The sequence below is a fragment of the Euprymna scolopes genome, chromosome 32 (genome assembly GCF_053919585.1).
Source record: "Euprymna scolopes isolate OS-2025 chromosome 32, ASM5391958v1, whole genome shotgun sequence".
NCBI lineage: Eukaryota > Metazoa > Mollusca > Cephalopoda > Sepiida > Sepiolidae > Euprymna > Euprymna scolopes.
The window spans coordinates 78255817-78273260 of NC_136513.1; the positions used below are offsets into that span (position 1 = coordinate 78255817).

General features: G+C 34.0%; 1 protein-coding gene across 1 annotated transcript in view; it reads left to right on the forward strand.

Moving 5' to 3' along the window:
- The window catches only part of LOC145256450 (solute carrier family 22 member 21-like), a 93008-nt gene extending 77004 nt beyond the window's left edge, over positions 1–16004 (forward strand). Inside the window, exons 9-10 of the mRNA XM_080115376.1 lie at positions 5961–6033; positions 13101–16004. Coding sequence (XP_079971502.1) covers positions 5961–6033; positions 13101–13304 — 277 coding nt within the window. The 3' untranslated portion in view covers positions 13305–16004. The remainder of the gene's footprint in view (positions 1–5960; positions 6034–13100) is intronic.
- The last annotated feature ends 1440 nt before the right edge of the window (positions 16005–17444 follow it).

The window sequence follows — 17444 nt, forward strand, 5'->3', positions numbered from 1 at the left end:
TGAAGATCTCCGAAAAAAAAAAATTTCACTTAATTTGATGGAGTATTTTTTTTTCTTTTTCTTTTTTTCTTTTTTTTTTTTTACAGCGGAAAAACACATTTTTATTAGAGCGCGTTAAAGGTAGACATCTTGTTTTTGTTTTTTTGTTTTTTTTAAATTTTTTTTTGGAGTTTATAAACGCCACGGGAGATAACTCCATGTAAAGCGTCGACACTCCCTCCACATCTTTATTACTAACTTTTCTTCCTAAAAATCGAACCTTTGTTTCGGTATCATAACAAATTGTTTTTTCGCTGTAAAAAAAAACAAACAAACAAAAAAAATACTTGATGAAATTAAGTGAATTTTTTTTTTCGGAGAACTTCTTTTCATAACGGATACTTGCAATATAACTTTTTTCCGATATTTTCATTTTTTAATGCCTTGACTAAACTGTACAAGGGTGAATGTTTGGTTAATTTATTATTGCTGCAGACAATGGTTTAGGCCACTTCATTGGATCGATTGTCTTTAATTATGCTTATTATACCAAAAATTTCGATCTATACTTATGGATAAAGAAAATGACTTGTGTTCAACTAATCGTATACAATAGTGAATTCGATGAACACGTACTGCCTTCAATTATGCACTTATAATTAGGGCAAGGACAACAGCACATTCTTTTCATTATTTAAACTCGAGTATATATCCGTTGATATGTCTTTTAAATAGAGTCATGTGGTTCTCGGTTGATTAACTGTGTCTAACTGTGTCGGATATATACTCGAGAGTAAAAACAATGAAAAGAATATTCTGTTCTCCTAGGCCTACATATAATATTGCGTCCTCGTAAAATGCGATTTATAATTGTGGGTTTTAAGCGACTTGTGTTCAACTATGTAATAATTAATAGCGAATTATATTAATCCGTGCAGTCTTCAATTATGCACTTATAATATTGGGACCCCCACACCGTGAATTAGATTGATGCGTGTAAGTTACCGGTATTATTATTTTTCACTTTATCTGTGTTTGAGTTATTTTTTGTGTTCAAATTTCATATCCAATGATGAGAGTTCCATTTTTGAGGTTTAGATAAGTGCGGTGTGATTGTTCAGTTTTCATTGATATTAGCTTCACTTCAAGCAGTAATCTTATAATCTTCTGTTTTCTTGGTATTATACGTAACTTTCACGGGGATATCAAATTCACAAGCGGTCCTCAGTCGCTTTTTACAGTTTTGCAAGGGAAGTAAACATCCTCCTACATACAGCGCCTAGTGCTCCGAAATGAAATAATAAAAAATGAAACTGCGGCACTAACACTAAAGTGGGTTTATATATATATATATATATATATATATATATATATATATATATATATATATATATATATTAGCAGGCCGCCCGGCATTGCCCAGTCGTAAAATACGTTTAAATATGATATTTTGATTTCGTATTTATTATTACTAGCAGGACCCGTGGAAATTCCACGGTAGTTAAAATCTTTTAAAACACATCAGTAAGAAATTCCTTATTGTTATATTACAAAAATGAACGTATGGAAGCAAGTAGAACAAAGAACTTTAGTTTAAACTTTTATTGAAGGTCAATGCGATCGTAACTGATGCTGTTGATATTGTCAGGAAGTGCTGGTGATGATTGAGGCGGTGACAGGGACGTCGACCAGCTGCTTGGAGTGAGAATAGTGGTCAGTCAGCAGGTTCTGGGGAGTCAGACTGTGAATTTAAAAACAAACTGTGATATTGTTGACATCGATTTTGTGAAAGTTCTGATGACCCCAAGTTGTTTAATATTTCAAGACATTTTGGATTACACGTGTGAGTAATGAATAGGTCACAGAAAATTGCCATTGCATCTTGATAAAGCTGTTGTAGATTCCTAGGACTTCCTGTAAATGTAGATGGTAGAATAACTGGTACACCAGAATAACCATCTTCATTCCTTGCTAAATGATCCATTAAGCCAGAATATTGAGCAGCTCTCAATAAACTTTGATAGCACTATTGTAAGAATCATGCTGAAAGCCATTCTTAATATGGGGAGGGGGGTTAACTATTCTGAAACTACACTTAACAATGTAAAAAAATAAGGGAAAATATATGTATGAACAATAAATATTTCTTCATTCTTCAGTTAAATAAAATATTCTGTAAATCTTTTAATAAGGAATAAATATTTATTTAAACCATATTTATTGAAACAAAGTATTTTACTGCATAAAAAAACGGTTATGGGGAGAAGGGTTAACTATTTTGGACCTTCACCTAAATAGCGATTTAATGAAAAAAAAATTAATGGTCTTGTATCTTTTTTTAATAATTTGTTTTAAAATAAGGAAAAAAAAATCTTTGATACCGCTATTGTAAGAATCATGCTGAAAGCCATTCTTAATATGGTTTAATCTGGTTTTAACTATTCTGAAACTTCACCTAACAATGTAATAAAAATAATGGAAAAATTCTTTAGTTAAATAAAATATACTGAAAATCTTTAAATAGGAAATAAATATTTCTTTAAATAAATTAAATCGTAAGTAATGAAACAAATATTAAAAAAAATTGTTGTGTCCATTTTTTATAGTATTTAAATATGTATGCCCTGTCGGTGGGCATTAGAAGATGATGACTGCCTGTAAAAGAAGCAAAATAAAACGAACAAAACATAGGTAATAACTATGTAAACAACGTGAAGCTGTATAAATGTTACAAAATTACTCGATTTAGCATTAAATAACACGAAAAAGGATTGATATTCCGTAAAACAAAAACAAAACAAGACGTAAAATATGTTTTGACTCCGTGTTACTCAGTGTATTTGCGAATGGTGACTTTGGTGATTTATTTAATAAAGTAATTCTTGACTTTTGTAACATTTATTTCTAAACATATTTTTTGTTATGTAAGGTTCACTCAAAAGTAAATAAAAATATAAAAAAAAAGATAAAGTGGCACAATAAAAAAAAACGAACTCGTAGTGTTAAATGTAAAACATATATTTATTATTGAATAAAATAAAATAAGCGTTCCGTATTCACTACAATAATAAACAGACGACATCGTTAAAAATGTAAGTAAAATACTATACTATTTAAACTGTGGAACGATACCTTCTATGCATAATTGTCTTTAAAATAATCCGGAACAATAAATAGACAATATATATATATATATATATATATATATATATATATATATATATATATATATATATATATATATATATATATATATATATATATATATATATATTGTTGTTCGGGAAGCTTTGGGAAATAAAAGGGTTTAATGATTTTTAATTAATAAAGATTGAACAATAAAGGGAGATAATTCACATTAATTAATGTTTGCGATGATGATGACGCGTTTCATTAATTAATGTTTGCGATGATGATGATGTGACACTGTACGGACAAGCATATTAATATATAGATATTAGTAATGATTTTTAAAGTGAAATAAATAAATAAATAAATCATGCGCCACCACTGAGAATCGAAACCAAAACGTTTAGCTTACGATTTACTTTTTATTTTGACATTAATGCCTGAGCTATGAAGACATGTTTGCTGCCGGACTAAAAATTAAAGCGTGAACAATGGCTATTACGTTACGCATGCATATTCGTAATGCTTTCGTTCGACCTTCATCTAGCAAATTCTATATTTTTAATATTCACACTTCTGCACCGATTTTCCTCGGTTAAAAGTAAAATATAAAATTCCGCATGGGTTCGAATACCCTATATATTAAGTTTTATATCTGTAGATCAAAAACTGACAGGCGAGTTTGGTAAGCAAAATTATGCATGCATAAATATTTATATATAGAAAGAGGTTTGTGTTTACTATAAACTTTTTACGCAAATATTACGACAGTATAAATCATGTAGAATATCTGCATGAATATAATTACACGTAATAGTTTACTAAAGATTATCATCCCATAAGAAAACCGAAAAATCTAATAGAGGATGAATTAAAATGAATGTTTCAAAGAATATGCAAATTAGCTTGACCTTTTGCAGATGAATGCAATTCCACGGCCCATATATAACAAAGTTGTATTTTCTTTTGAAATAAATAGAAACAAAAAGAGTTTTTAATCTCAATATTAATACATACACAACAAAATTATAGGGGTATATATATATATATATATATATATATATATATATATATATATATATATAAGTTCTGAACAACAGCGCAGTATTCGTTATCGGTGGAAATTGGGTAGAATTTTTATTATTTAAGGATGCGGCTTAACAAGAACTTGTTTACATTGGACTTGAAGACGACCATGTGTAATTAGCTGAAAATTAGGCCACCGGAACAGAGTTCCACAGGCGGGCAGTTCTAAGAAAAAATCTTTGTTCATGGAATTTGCGTTTAGATTCAAGCACAGGAAGAGAGAGAGAGAGAGAGAGAGAGAGAGAGAGAGAGAGAGAGAGAGAGAGAGAGAGAGAGAATTGTTGATAGTGGTTGTAGCTTGATGAGTTATTATTGTAAATGTTGTGCAGGCGGGAACCATAGATTGAAGCTCAGACAAGCACTTGCTATGAAAATAACGATCGAGCAGATACAGACTCGCAACAATCTCTTATGTGGGAAAAACGTCGTAGGGAAGAGAAAAGAGCATCACTTACTAGATTTCGGAGGTGGTTTTGAATTCTCCCAAGGCTGCATAGGATACCCCGAGCAGCTTCTCCCTAGATGTGGCAACAGCTCCTAGTCAAAGACGTCATAAAATGGATTTTATGGTGTTTTTAGCTTTTATAAAAATAGAGGATTGCGTCAGGATTTCATGCAACCATTTTTCTAGCTATCTTGGAAACAGATTTGATGTAAGTCTGGTAATGAGCTTATGGCTTACACGATGAAGTCTGAAGATTCAAAAGAACTGTTTCAGTGATTAATTCGTATTTATATTTAAATGTCTTGTTATCAATTTCTACATTCAATTTATATAATTATAAAACTCAAATGATCTTGTAACGATATATGTAACCCACTTTCCGGTTTACGACATCTGGTTGCGCATGCACGCATGACCTGCGCACTAAAATATTAACGTTATTATTTCGAAATTATTATTTAACATGGGAAGAGTGAGGTTTAAAATAACTTAAACATAATACAGACATGAACGATGTAAAAAAAAAAAGCTGACAGTATTAACAATTGTCTATTTGGATAATTTAAACGCGAAAAAAACAAAAAAAAACAAAAAAACAAAAGAACAATTGGGACGCTGAAATATTAACATTATTATTTCGAAGTTTTTCTTTAACATGGGAAGAGTGGGGGTTAAAATAAATAAAAAACAAAAGAAGAATTGGGACGCTGAAATATTAACGTTATTATTTCGAAATTATTATTTAACATGGGAAGAGTGGGATTTAAAATAACTTAAACGTAATACAGAAATGAACGATGTAAAAAAAAAAAGCAGATATATCAAAATTTGAATTTAACTATAATAAGTATTATGGTATCTGTTCAGTGCACATTTACCTATAAGTATGGCCAACCACTTATAATTCAGTAACTGTAATTTTTTTTTCAAAAATAATCAATTATAATAAACAGAAGGACTCATAGAAATCTATCTATATTCTTTTTCCATTTTAATATATTTTCATAAAAATGTTTCTGTTATGTAAAAAAAACAAAACAAAAAAAAACTATTTTCTTTACGTCACAAGTGTCACGCTCATACATGAATTCCATAGCTAACATATAACATACTGACCCAACGAGTCACGGGTAGTCTAGTATAATGTTAAATATTCAGGTTTACCGAAAATTCAATTGATAAGATATAGGTGTACCTGGGATCATGGCAAATGGTCCTATAGCTTTGTTCAGTTAATAATTTAATAAGCAAACGATATTTAACTTTTAAAATCATATTTTCAAAATAATTTGGTGAAAACGGCACAATTTTTATTTTCCAGAAATGTTGGTGTTGGAATGCTTGGAATATCCGGAACCATTGGAAACATGATTTCACCGTTTTCACGCGTTGTGGTGAGGAATTTTGATCTATTATTTACTAGCGGGGGTACCCGGCGTTGCCCGAGTGTTTGTTTCCGGGACAGGGGGGAGTTTTAAAAAATGTTATGGTAGGTAAATAGGAAGGATCAAACCCGGAGTCATGAGTAAAAGTAGGAAAATAAAGTGTGAAAAAAAAAACAAAAAAACAAACATCTGCAACGTTAACAGTTCGGCCACCAAGAAAAGTCCATTCCAGTTGTTTAGGAAAAAAAAAAAAAAAAACGACTACGGTAGGTCGGCGCGAACGTGAAAATATAATGTGAATTGTCCAGCACACTAACCACTACGCCACAGAGCACTGCAGCTTAGTTTAGTGATTTTAAATAACTTCACATGAAAGAACTACGAAGCCAAACCGGTGTTCTCTTCTCAACTGTTCCTTGTGAACGATCCCCAAACGGTGTTAAGTGGTGGCAGGGGAAGGAGGAATTTATTAGAGAGAAAACATTTTACCACTTCCATTGATCTTAACCGATTTTGGCCGTGACTTCTCAGCAGAAAAAGTATAGAAATCCAAGATTATCGAGGAATTTGAGAAATAATAAGCCTATAACACACCTTAGATATTGTTCTGCCGTTTGTGCATATTATATTTGCATGAAAAATCTTGATTTTTAATCATATTAAGGTCAAAATCCGACGGGAAAAAATGAGTTCATTTTATTTATATAGAGATTTTGTTTTGTTTGTTTGTTTTTAAATTTATTATGCGCATCGCAATGCAAATTGCGAAATAATCATTCGAGAAAACAAATCCACGACACGAAAATAAATGAATCTCATTTTTTTTTCCCTACCATTTAAATAACTATTTTGTTTTACTTCTACCACACTAATATACAGGTGTTAGTGATGGGGCGATTCTAATGTTTCCGATTCCGATACAATTACCGATTCCGCCCTAAATTCCCGATTCTGTCCTAAATCTCTGACTCCGATACAATTACAGATTCCGTCATAAATTCCCGATTTTGTCCTAATTTCCTGATTCTGTCATAAATTTCCGATTCCGATACACTTACCGATTCCGATTTATGATTCTCTGTAAATCACTAAATATTTAACTATAAAATTGTTATTTTTTCCAATTACCGTAAAAACACATGTTAAATGTGCATATATTTTCTCAAACGAAAAAACACACTTGTGTGTGTGTGTGTGTGTGTGTGTGTGTGTGTGTGTGTGTGTGTGTATGCGTGTGTGTATGCGTGTGTGTATGTATATGTGTGTGTATGTGTGTGTGTATAATTGAAGGAATCGTTTTCGGCATAAGAAAATATACACAATTGTCTTCCGATTCCGATCAATCGTCCCAACACTAATAAGTACATTTATTTATCTGATATTCGGTATCTAGGAATCTACAGCAGTGATGAAGTGAAGTTTTCCTGCTAGACGGGTTTGTCAGCATCATGCACGATGAGGACATAAGTGTTATAAGTTTACCAGGGTATGTTCTATTAAAGTTTTCTCATAGATATATAACATTGCGATGATGAATAGAGCTTGGGGCTTGCCTGATAATACAGAACATATTAAATATGGGACTGTTTTGAACCTTGTCTAAGACCGAGACACTATAAGAACGGATAAAGTGCCAAGTTATATCTTCTACAATTGCGAGTTGCTTAGGACTCCTACCTAGTCATGGTTGACAGAACGAGGGCATGCTATCACCAGGATTAAATAAAATGTTTCGTTCGAATTTCCTTAAGGATTCCCGTGTTCGACAAAAAAAATTCCAGATAGACCTGAAGAATTTGTGCGGTTACATCAGCCGAAACGCTGTGAGAATAACATCCAAGGTTAAAAAAGTAGTGCAATTTTATTTTTTTATTTTTTTGCTGATTTAAAATTTCCAAATATGCCATTAGTTTTGTTTAGAGAGCAATCATTAACAGCTGATAGTATTAACATAATGCCCTTTTAATATATATATATATATATATATATATATATATATATATATATATATATATATATAAATTTTGTGGTTTAATTTTAAATTCTGAAATAACAACATATAGAGGCATATATTCGATTTAAGAATTTATTGCTTGACAAAGGAATATATAGAAGGGGTTATATTAATTTCCTTAATCCATGGATTTTCAACAATGGCTCATATCATATATCCTTCTATATATTCCTTTGTCAAGCAATAAATTCTTAAATCGAATATATGCCTCTATATGTTGTTATTTTCGAGTTTAAAATTAAACCACTAAATTTATATATTGCTCTATTCTTAAATATTGAGCTTCTCCTTTTTGGCTAGGATCTCCTTGAAAATATTACTTCAAGTAATATCTATTAGGATTTTCATCTGAATTCTATCAGTGTCTTATCTCGCTTATATATATATATATATATATATATATATATATATATATATATATATATATATATATATATATATAAAAGCGAAAATGTATGTATGTATGTACGCTTCTCCTCGATGTCCACAAAAGGCTTCTTTCAGAGAAGCGCTCGCTCGCTTCGCAACTTCTTAAAACTTTTTATATTATCTATAAATTGTAATATCTCACACTCACTTAACCACGGAGCTCGCCTATCTATTTAATTTTATTGACTTTCAAACGTTAATTATTCCATATTTCCCGCATCGGCACGCGTTACATTCGGGTTTCGGTATAAACAAAAAGCGAAACTCGACTCTAATCTCAGGCTTAGAGCCAGTGATCTCTAGAGAGCTAAGTAACGTTTGTTCAATGTCGACTTCGTCATATTAGACGGTAGCTTTCATTTCGAGACGAGGGAGCAGGTTTTTAAAAACAAACAATTGACCTCATTAAAAACGATCCCGCACAAAATGCTAACTGCTGAATACCTATCGCCGTCACGTCAAGCAAAAACGCGCACCTGTTTTTTTTTTCACACTTTACTATTTTCTAACTGCGCGTCGTCAAGGCTCCGTTTTTTTTTTTCACGGGCACCTGTTTTTTTTCTCGGATTTTTTCACACACACCTACAAACACCCGGGCAACGCCTGGTACCCCTCGCTAGTATATATGTAAAAGCGAAAATGTATGTATATTTGTTTGTGTGTATGTATGTGTGTATGTTTGTGTGTCTGCTAAAAACTTTCGACACACACGACGAAAATTCACAAACTCGGTATCATATCGAAGCCCCATCCTTCGCTTGAAAAATATCGAAAAATTGGCCAACAACGTTAACTTTTTCACCCCGAAATCGACAATTTTCCACAGTGTGTGGGGGGGGGGTCAACAAAAACGGATTTCTCGTAACGATGCCCGATTCTACGCATGCGTCAGATGACGTCATGACGTCGTGACCTGATTTACTTTAAATAGTTGAAAAACCAAGCAAATTTCATCTCCCTCGCTTTAGCGCAATTGGTTAACGCGTTTGTTTATTATCTAAACGTTTTGGGTTCTCATCGTGGTGTGAGATGTTTTTTTTTCGATTTTTTAAATTTAAATATTGAACCCTGTATTATTTAAGCCATTTTTCACGTAACGTTCGTTTTCCTGGTTTTTTCTTTTTTTTTTTTTACTTCGCTTATTCTTAGCCACACCCGGGTATCCACCGATTTTTTAAATTTTAATATCGAAACATGCTCATTTAAGCCATTTTTCACTTGTTCGTTTTTCTGTTTTCAACGTTCGTTTGCTTTACGTTAGATTTTTTTTTGATGTTTTGATTACCCCCGCCACCCCACTTAATTAAAACGTTGTTTTCTTTTCTTACTTCGTTTATAACAATGCTTACATCGTCATCGCCGTCGTTGTCGTCATCGTAACGCTCGACGACTTTCAAACATCTTTCACTAACTCATTCTGGCTGGCCGATTTTATTTTCAAACTTCGCCTCAGGACTTCGGGTTCGACCCCCCCCCCCCGGTTTCTTTTTTATTTAACACCACACACACCTACAAACACCCGGGCAATATTAGTATATATATAAAACTACAAATATTTTAAGCCCCCCTCTCTTTGGGTAGAGCACTGTTGTAAGTAATCTCACCCGCTACTTAATTGGCTCAAAAATCCGACGCTCGCTCGTTGTTTATAAACAAAGCGGTTAGAGCACTGTAAAAGTGGTGGACGGAAGTTTGTTTAAATAGACATTTAACGAGATTATTTACGGGCGCCACCCCGTGGGTCGATCGGTAGAATTGCTGACAGTCAACGCGATGGTTCTAGCTTCAATCCTCGGCTCGGGAGAGGTGCTAGTCTAGCGGCACTGATGAGTTGCAATACAACGAAACAGGACTGTATGTCGATGACTATATATATATATATATATATATATATATATATATATATATATATATATATATATATATATATATATATATATATATATACACGCAAATTTCTCCCACTAGTTTTGTTTGGTCAGTTGGTAAAGCACCGCCCACCAAACGCTTGTTTGGCTGTGTGCTGAGCAAAAAAAAAAAAAAAAGTGGTAGTATGCAGGCAAGGTCGAACCCGTAGGGTGAAGGAAAAAAAGAACGTGAAAAAAAATGTGACGTTTTTGCTGTTACGCCCATCGCCAAACCGGAAGTGGTGAAGGTTTAAATTAAGACTAGTCAATCTAGAAGAGAGGATGATTAAAAAAAAATATCGGCGAAAAAAGCTACCTCGTCCTTGTGGAAAAAGTGCCCAGTAGAAGGCGAAGCAATTAATGTTTTTAGCCAATTCTCCGATATTTGTCGTCTGAAGCGTCGAACTTCAAAACGATACCAATCTCGTGAAAATCCTTCGCCTCTGTCGAAAGTTTTAGGCTCTTCTTTACATACATACATACATACATACATACATACATTTAAATAGACAGGTGAAATTTATATAATAGACTAGCCTGGGTGCCCGGGAGTTGTAGATATAAAAATAAAATAGTGGTAGTAGGCAGGTAAGCTCGATCCCGTGACGCGAAGGCGGAAAAGGTGAAAGAAAGCCTGACGTCCTACCTCTACTCCACGACGCGACCGGATGTACAAAGCGTTCAAATTTAACGTAGTCAATCAAAAAGATGACTTGCAGAAATTGCGTTGCTTTTAAACCTCCCACGAAGGTCGTTTTTAATATGAAGGAAAAGAAGCCCTCCCAAAAGGGGGCATTCTGGCAGTATCCAAATAAATAATAATTGTCTCAATATGAAGTGTTTCCTTTACATTGACCAAGGGCCCATTAAAAAACAGATACTACCTGGCCGGACGACCAGGCGGTGGTTGCGTTTGTTTCGATTAGTTTCGCTTTATTTATAGGAAAAAGACAAACACCCGAACGAGGGAATTTTTTTAAAAATCGATCAAAAACAACGGTAGAGACGATGTTCGTTTGCAAATTTGAGATATTACGATCTAGGAAGTATAAGAAAACTTCTCCCAGAATCTAACCGACGTGAGAACCTCGAGGAAAAAATCCTTTCGTGGAAATTCACAAACACGCGCGCCTATTTTGCCTTTTATATAATAGACTAGCCTGGGTTCCCGGCGTTTAGAGGTGTGTGTTGAGCAAAAAAAAAAAAAAAAAAAAAAAAAATTGTAGTAGGCAAGCAGCACGAACCCGTGAATGTGGAGAGGGGTTTAAAAAATGGTAATAGCATGGGAAGTGAATCCAAACAACAGTAGGCAGCCAGGGCGAAGGGAGGTTTAAAAAAAAGTGGTAGTAGGTAGGCAGGCTCGGACCCGTGGCGCGAAGGCGGAAAAGAAAGTGAAAGGAAACCTGACATCTTAGACGATGTCTCCATGATGCGACCGGAAGTTAGACGTGTTGAAATTAACCGAAGTCAATCCAACGGTAACGATTTGCTAAAATGTCGGCGAAAAAAATCGACCCCTCCTTATACAAAACGGTCGAATTTCGGATGGAAGAATTAATGTTTTTGTCCAAGCTTTCAATATTTGTTGTCCGAGACGTAGAGCTTCAAAATGATACTGATCTTGTCATGATCCGTCGCCTCTGTTGAAAGTTTTTGCGAGAGATACATACATACATAATACATACATTTAAACAGACAGGTGAGATTTATATTATAAATTCCTTCAAGTTGCACGACAGTAGCACCATCTAATTTTGAATTCAAATATCTCCGTTTTTTTGTTAATTAACGAAGATCGTTGTTGGATGAATAACGAATTTGAATGATACTTGAATAATCTAAAAGACAAAAGTTATAAATTAATTATGGTATATTTTTATGTTATAACAATACGCATGAAATAAATTATAATGGTTTAAAATACTCCATCTACCAACCGGCAAAAACTTTTGCACCAACCTGACAAACCAAACGAAAATCCATTGCCAAGGTCGCTGAAAAAATGATGGGATCCTTCTACCGCTCCAGTAGATATCTCACTCCCAATGCAATTGTCTACCTATATAAAAGCCAGGTACGGCCAACAATGGAGTACTGTTGCCACATCTGGGCAGGAGCTGCTAGAAGCAGCTTATCCTGTCTTAACAGAGTTCAGAATAGACTTCGTAGCTTATTGTGGGATGCCCTTTTCTCTTCCCTGCAACCTCTTTCCCACAGAATAGACATTGCGGGTCTGCTTTATCGTTATTTTCCTGGCAAGTGCTCGTCTGAGCTTCAATCTATGGACCCCCCCTTCGCCAAACTTTCACGAAAAACACTCGTCTCGCCAAAACCACTATCAATAATTTACCACACTCTTTATCTGTTCCTAAACCTAAATGTAGATTCAATGAACAAAGCTTCTTTCATAGAACTGCACGCATGCGACACTCTCTTCCGATTGCCTGCTTTCCAGCTGACTACAATTTGATTGTCTTCAAGTCCAATGTAAACAAGTTCTTGATAAACCGTCCCTCTAAGTAATCAAATTTACAAAATCCCCACTACTTATATTTACTACGCTATAATCACATTGACTAATGTATCCCCAATAACCCTTATCCTCAAGTTGCCTCCGTGCCTTGATAAGCGGTGATTCCTGTGTAAAAAAATTTATCAATCCTAATCCAAAGGATCCCGAAATCTAATGTGATAATGTTTTCTTTCTTTTTTTTTCTGTAATGCAGGTGCTGTACGTTCCCTGGTTGCCTGCTACGGTGTTCGGCACCGGAAGTATACTCGCCAGTCTGTTGCTGTTTGTATTGCCTGAGTCGAGTGGTCAGCAATTGCCGTCGACAATGGACGATGTCCGAATGTGGAAGGAGCAACGTCAGCAAAAGAAGCGGGCATCGAAGAACCTGCATAAAAATGGAAACGCTATCCACCCCTGACCACCTTTTTTTGTTTGTTTATAATCGTCATTTGTTTATCAATAAGAATTCGATCATCGTTCGATCGTTTTTGTCAATCAATACGAATTCGATTACCGTTCGATCGTTTGTTTGTTCTTGTTGTTTTTTTTTCTCGAATTATTTATTCAATGTCAACTTCCGTTTCGTTTTTCCTTGTTTAAAATTTCTTTTATTTCTTGATTTTAAGTTTTAGAAATTGGTGCTTGTAACTAATGGACACCTAGGATATTTATATATGTAGAAATTCCTGAGTATTGACAGAGGATGCCGAATCATTGCCGAATATTGGCATAAAATTGTTTTTATAACGTTGTTATTACGTTGTATGTAGAGATTCGCAAAGAAAATAAAACTTTGGCACCAACTTTTTAAGTGAAAGAAAAATGTTATCTGTTTCCTCCAGTTCCACACGCAAGTCGCCGACATGTATTTATAACAGTAATTTGCCACTCTTTAAGATTTTCAAATTTCAGGCCTTCAGATCTTTTAGCTACAATCCGCTTTTGTGTGGTAGTAATTCTTCTCTAGGACCTACAGTTGGTCGGCTCGTTTTCGAGGGGGCAGGAGAGTTGACATCACGTTCTTGTTGAGCGTTCCGTTCGAATCGCCATGCATTTCCCTTTTTTCATTTTTGTTCTCCTTTTTTGTTCGATCTTGATGCTTATATCATTTCGTGACGTCACGCTCACAGCTTAAATACTAATGCGATATTGACTAGGCACGTGGGTCTTCAATATAACGTACGTATGAGGCAGCCTGCTACTACGTTACATTAAAAAAAAAACGAAGAACATTATTTATTTATTTATTTACTTTGTAAAAAAAAAAAATTAAGGAAAGCTGATTTTTCTTGCTTGCCCAGAAGAGGTCAAGGTTTTCAAGTGTTTAATTGAGGTAAGGGTCAGTTACCACCTCCTCCTCTTCCTCCTCCGCACCACATTTAGAATGATTTTAATAATGTTCTTCAAAGCACTGAATCAACTTCATTGATTACTAGCAGGGTGACCCGGCGTTGCCCGAGGCGGAAATGTAATATATTTATATTAAAATATCTATCTATCTATCTATCTATCTATCTATCTATCTATCTATCTATCTTTACCGTCCTTTCTTTCTCATTTTATTCCTCTCTCTCCCAAACCACCCCTTTCTTCTCCGCTCAGCCAATTCCTTTCCACCTGGGCATATACACATAGAAGACTCTTCTTTATATAATAGATTCCCCGAGGCATAAATCAGCATTTTCTTTTCAAATCTATATAAATAAAACAGTAAATGTGTGTATGTCTGTATGTATGTTTATATATTTAACCGATGAACTCTAAAACTATTGACTACATAACACTGTAAATAACAGGAAATAGTAATCATACACCAATGATAGTTTATAATGAGTAAAATCTTTGTTTGGATGGATTATTCACGTGTACAGATATACTATCGGCAATTTTAAATTCAAAATGTTTATTTTAACTTGCCGATATACTTCTCTTACTCTTCGCGCATGCCCAAATTCGATTTATTTCTTTAAGTCGTTTAATATTAGATCTTTCTTATCTAACTAGATGTTGACAGCTGTAGGGAACGCGCCTGGAGCGCTAAACGTTTTGGTTTCGATTCTAGCTGATGGTATCCGAGTTATTTCTTATTTTTTTTATTTTTTTACTTGTGAGATCAGTATGATATATTAGGTACAAAATAATATTCAATAGAGAATTGGCTCTGTAATAATAAATACGAAATCTGCGCGAATTAAAATATTTCAAGCGTATTTTACGACCTAGTAAGGCCGGGCACCCACTGCTAGTTAGTAAATAAATGACTGACCCCCCCCCCCGACAAAAGTTATCCCAGTTGACCTCAAATAAATAAATAATGTTTTCTAAACGTCTGCTATTATTCATTCGGAACAAGGATGATCAAAAACATACTAACTTTGTGATTATTTGTTTAGTAGATTTTTTTTTACTTGTAGCTGGACATACAAACACACATACAGACCGGAGCAGATAACGCGATATCAAAATCTTATTTACGCCATGAAAGTCAACTTGAATCCTTGGAGGACATATATCATTCCAAAAATTAAAGGAGAAACTAGATTCATGAAAAAGAATTCAAAATCTACCTAGTAAATATATACCCGGTGAACCAAGTGAAAGATAGATTCAAACAATTGCATTTAAAGGGACACTTAGAATCTCAAAAAGATCTCCCGGTGGGTACGTATGAGATGGTGGGTAAATGTTTGGCGTCCGGTTTGATTACCCATCCCTAGCTTGAACAAAATGATTAAAAAAAAAACTGCCCTTTATATAACAGATTATTTCAGGAAGTTTTTTCGACATTGTTATTTTGGGGGATATTTTAATTAACCATAACTTAACGTTGTTTTGTATTAATTTGCTTTAGTGTCGTCTGCTATTTTACGTGTTTTGTTTTGTTTTTTCAATTTTTATCTTGCGACTTACAAATTTCATATCGTCTGTCGAATTCGAGCAAACATACAATTGCGCCTTTTTTTATTCGTATGGTTTGTCTTCTGCCTCGGTAATAATCGCGGTTAATTCGGAAATCTCCGTCAATACTCGGGAGTGACTCTACAAATACTGGAATCCTACGGGTAACAAATACCTAGAAATTAATGATAATTAATTAATAATAATAATTTTAGATCTATTTTTGTTGTTGTTGTTGTTGTTTTTGTTTAGAATCGTTGTTTTTGTAAATATATCCATTGTGTTTCCAAATTTGGTATGACTTAAAATTCAACAATAATCTATAAAATTTATTACAAAGTATGGCATCAAAATGACCATCATTTGTGTACGGGTCAAGTACAGAATAGTTAACAATTAAGGACTCGCAACGGAAAAATTAAAAACAAATATTTTTTTCAAAACGCAGCATAATTAAATTCTGCTATTCTTGAGATAATTCGACTCGTAAACAGGAAAATAACAAAAAAAACCTTTATCTTGTACTTATATGTTGGGTTAAAAATGCAGTACACCGGAAATTACGCAAACTTGCTCAGCATTTATGTTTTAAAAGAAATTAAATCAAATTTTATCGGTGGAAGATGTCGCCGGCCATTTTCGGCCTTATGGACAAGGGACATTTGAAGAGATGAAAGAATCCTCCAAAGGTATCCTCTTCATGTTAAGAATGGATTTCTAAATTAACAGGGATATTTATTTTTGTAACGTTATTATTGCGTTGTATTTACAGAATTGTAAAGATAATAAAAGTTTAATACGAGCTTTATTTAGGTGATGGAAAAAGTTATTTATTTTGTCAGGTTTTATACGCAAGTCGCCGACATGTATTTATAACAGTAATTCATTAGTATTTAGCGTTTACAAATTTTAGGTCTTCAGGCCGTTCAGTTATCATCCGCTGTTGTGTGGCAGTAATTCTTCTCTAGGACCTATGGAAGGCCAGCTCGCGTTCTTGTTGAGCATACCTTTTGAATTGCTACGCGTTTTTTTCTTTTCGTTCGATCTTACTGCTTATATATGCATTTCATTTCGTGGCGTCATGCTCACGGCTTAACTCCTAACGCAACATAAACTCAGTGGAGGAGAAATCCTTCACGACTGAGACAATTTTTATTTTTGTTCCTTTTCTCCACGTCAAAAAAACGACCCTCGTGTCTAACTCTGTCCCGTGGGAAGGCATAGTAAATAGGAACATAAACTCGGCACGTATTTACATGAGTCAGCCTGCGACTGCGTTATATTAAAAGAAAATGGATAAATTTGCGTAAATTTCTTGTGTTTTCACTAAACGGATAAACACATGATAAAGTTTTTATGCAATTTTTAATAGATTAGCTTGATTTGGAGAAACTGTTTCAGTTCTCTATCGACCGGTCTGTATACTTTCAAAGTGTGGAAACCGTAAGACTTTTTATTTCAGAACTATATTTCTTTAAACTAACTTATTGACAGACGAAAAAAATAACGATCGACATTTTCATTATGATCGTTTTACTTAAAGCGATTAAGTCTGTTTTTACGATGATTTTTGTTTAGAGAAGGTTGGTTGGTTGTTTTTGTTTTACGGCATATCAACCTTTTTCAGGTTATTTAATGCCGAATCTAGTTATTTTGAGGA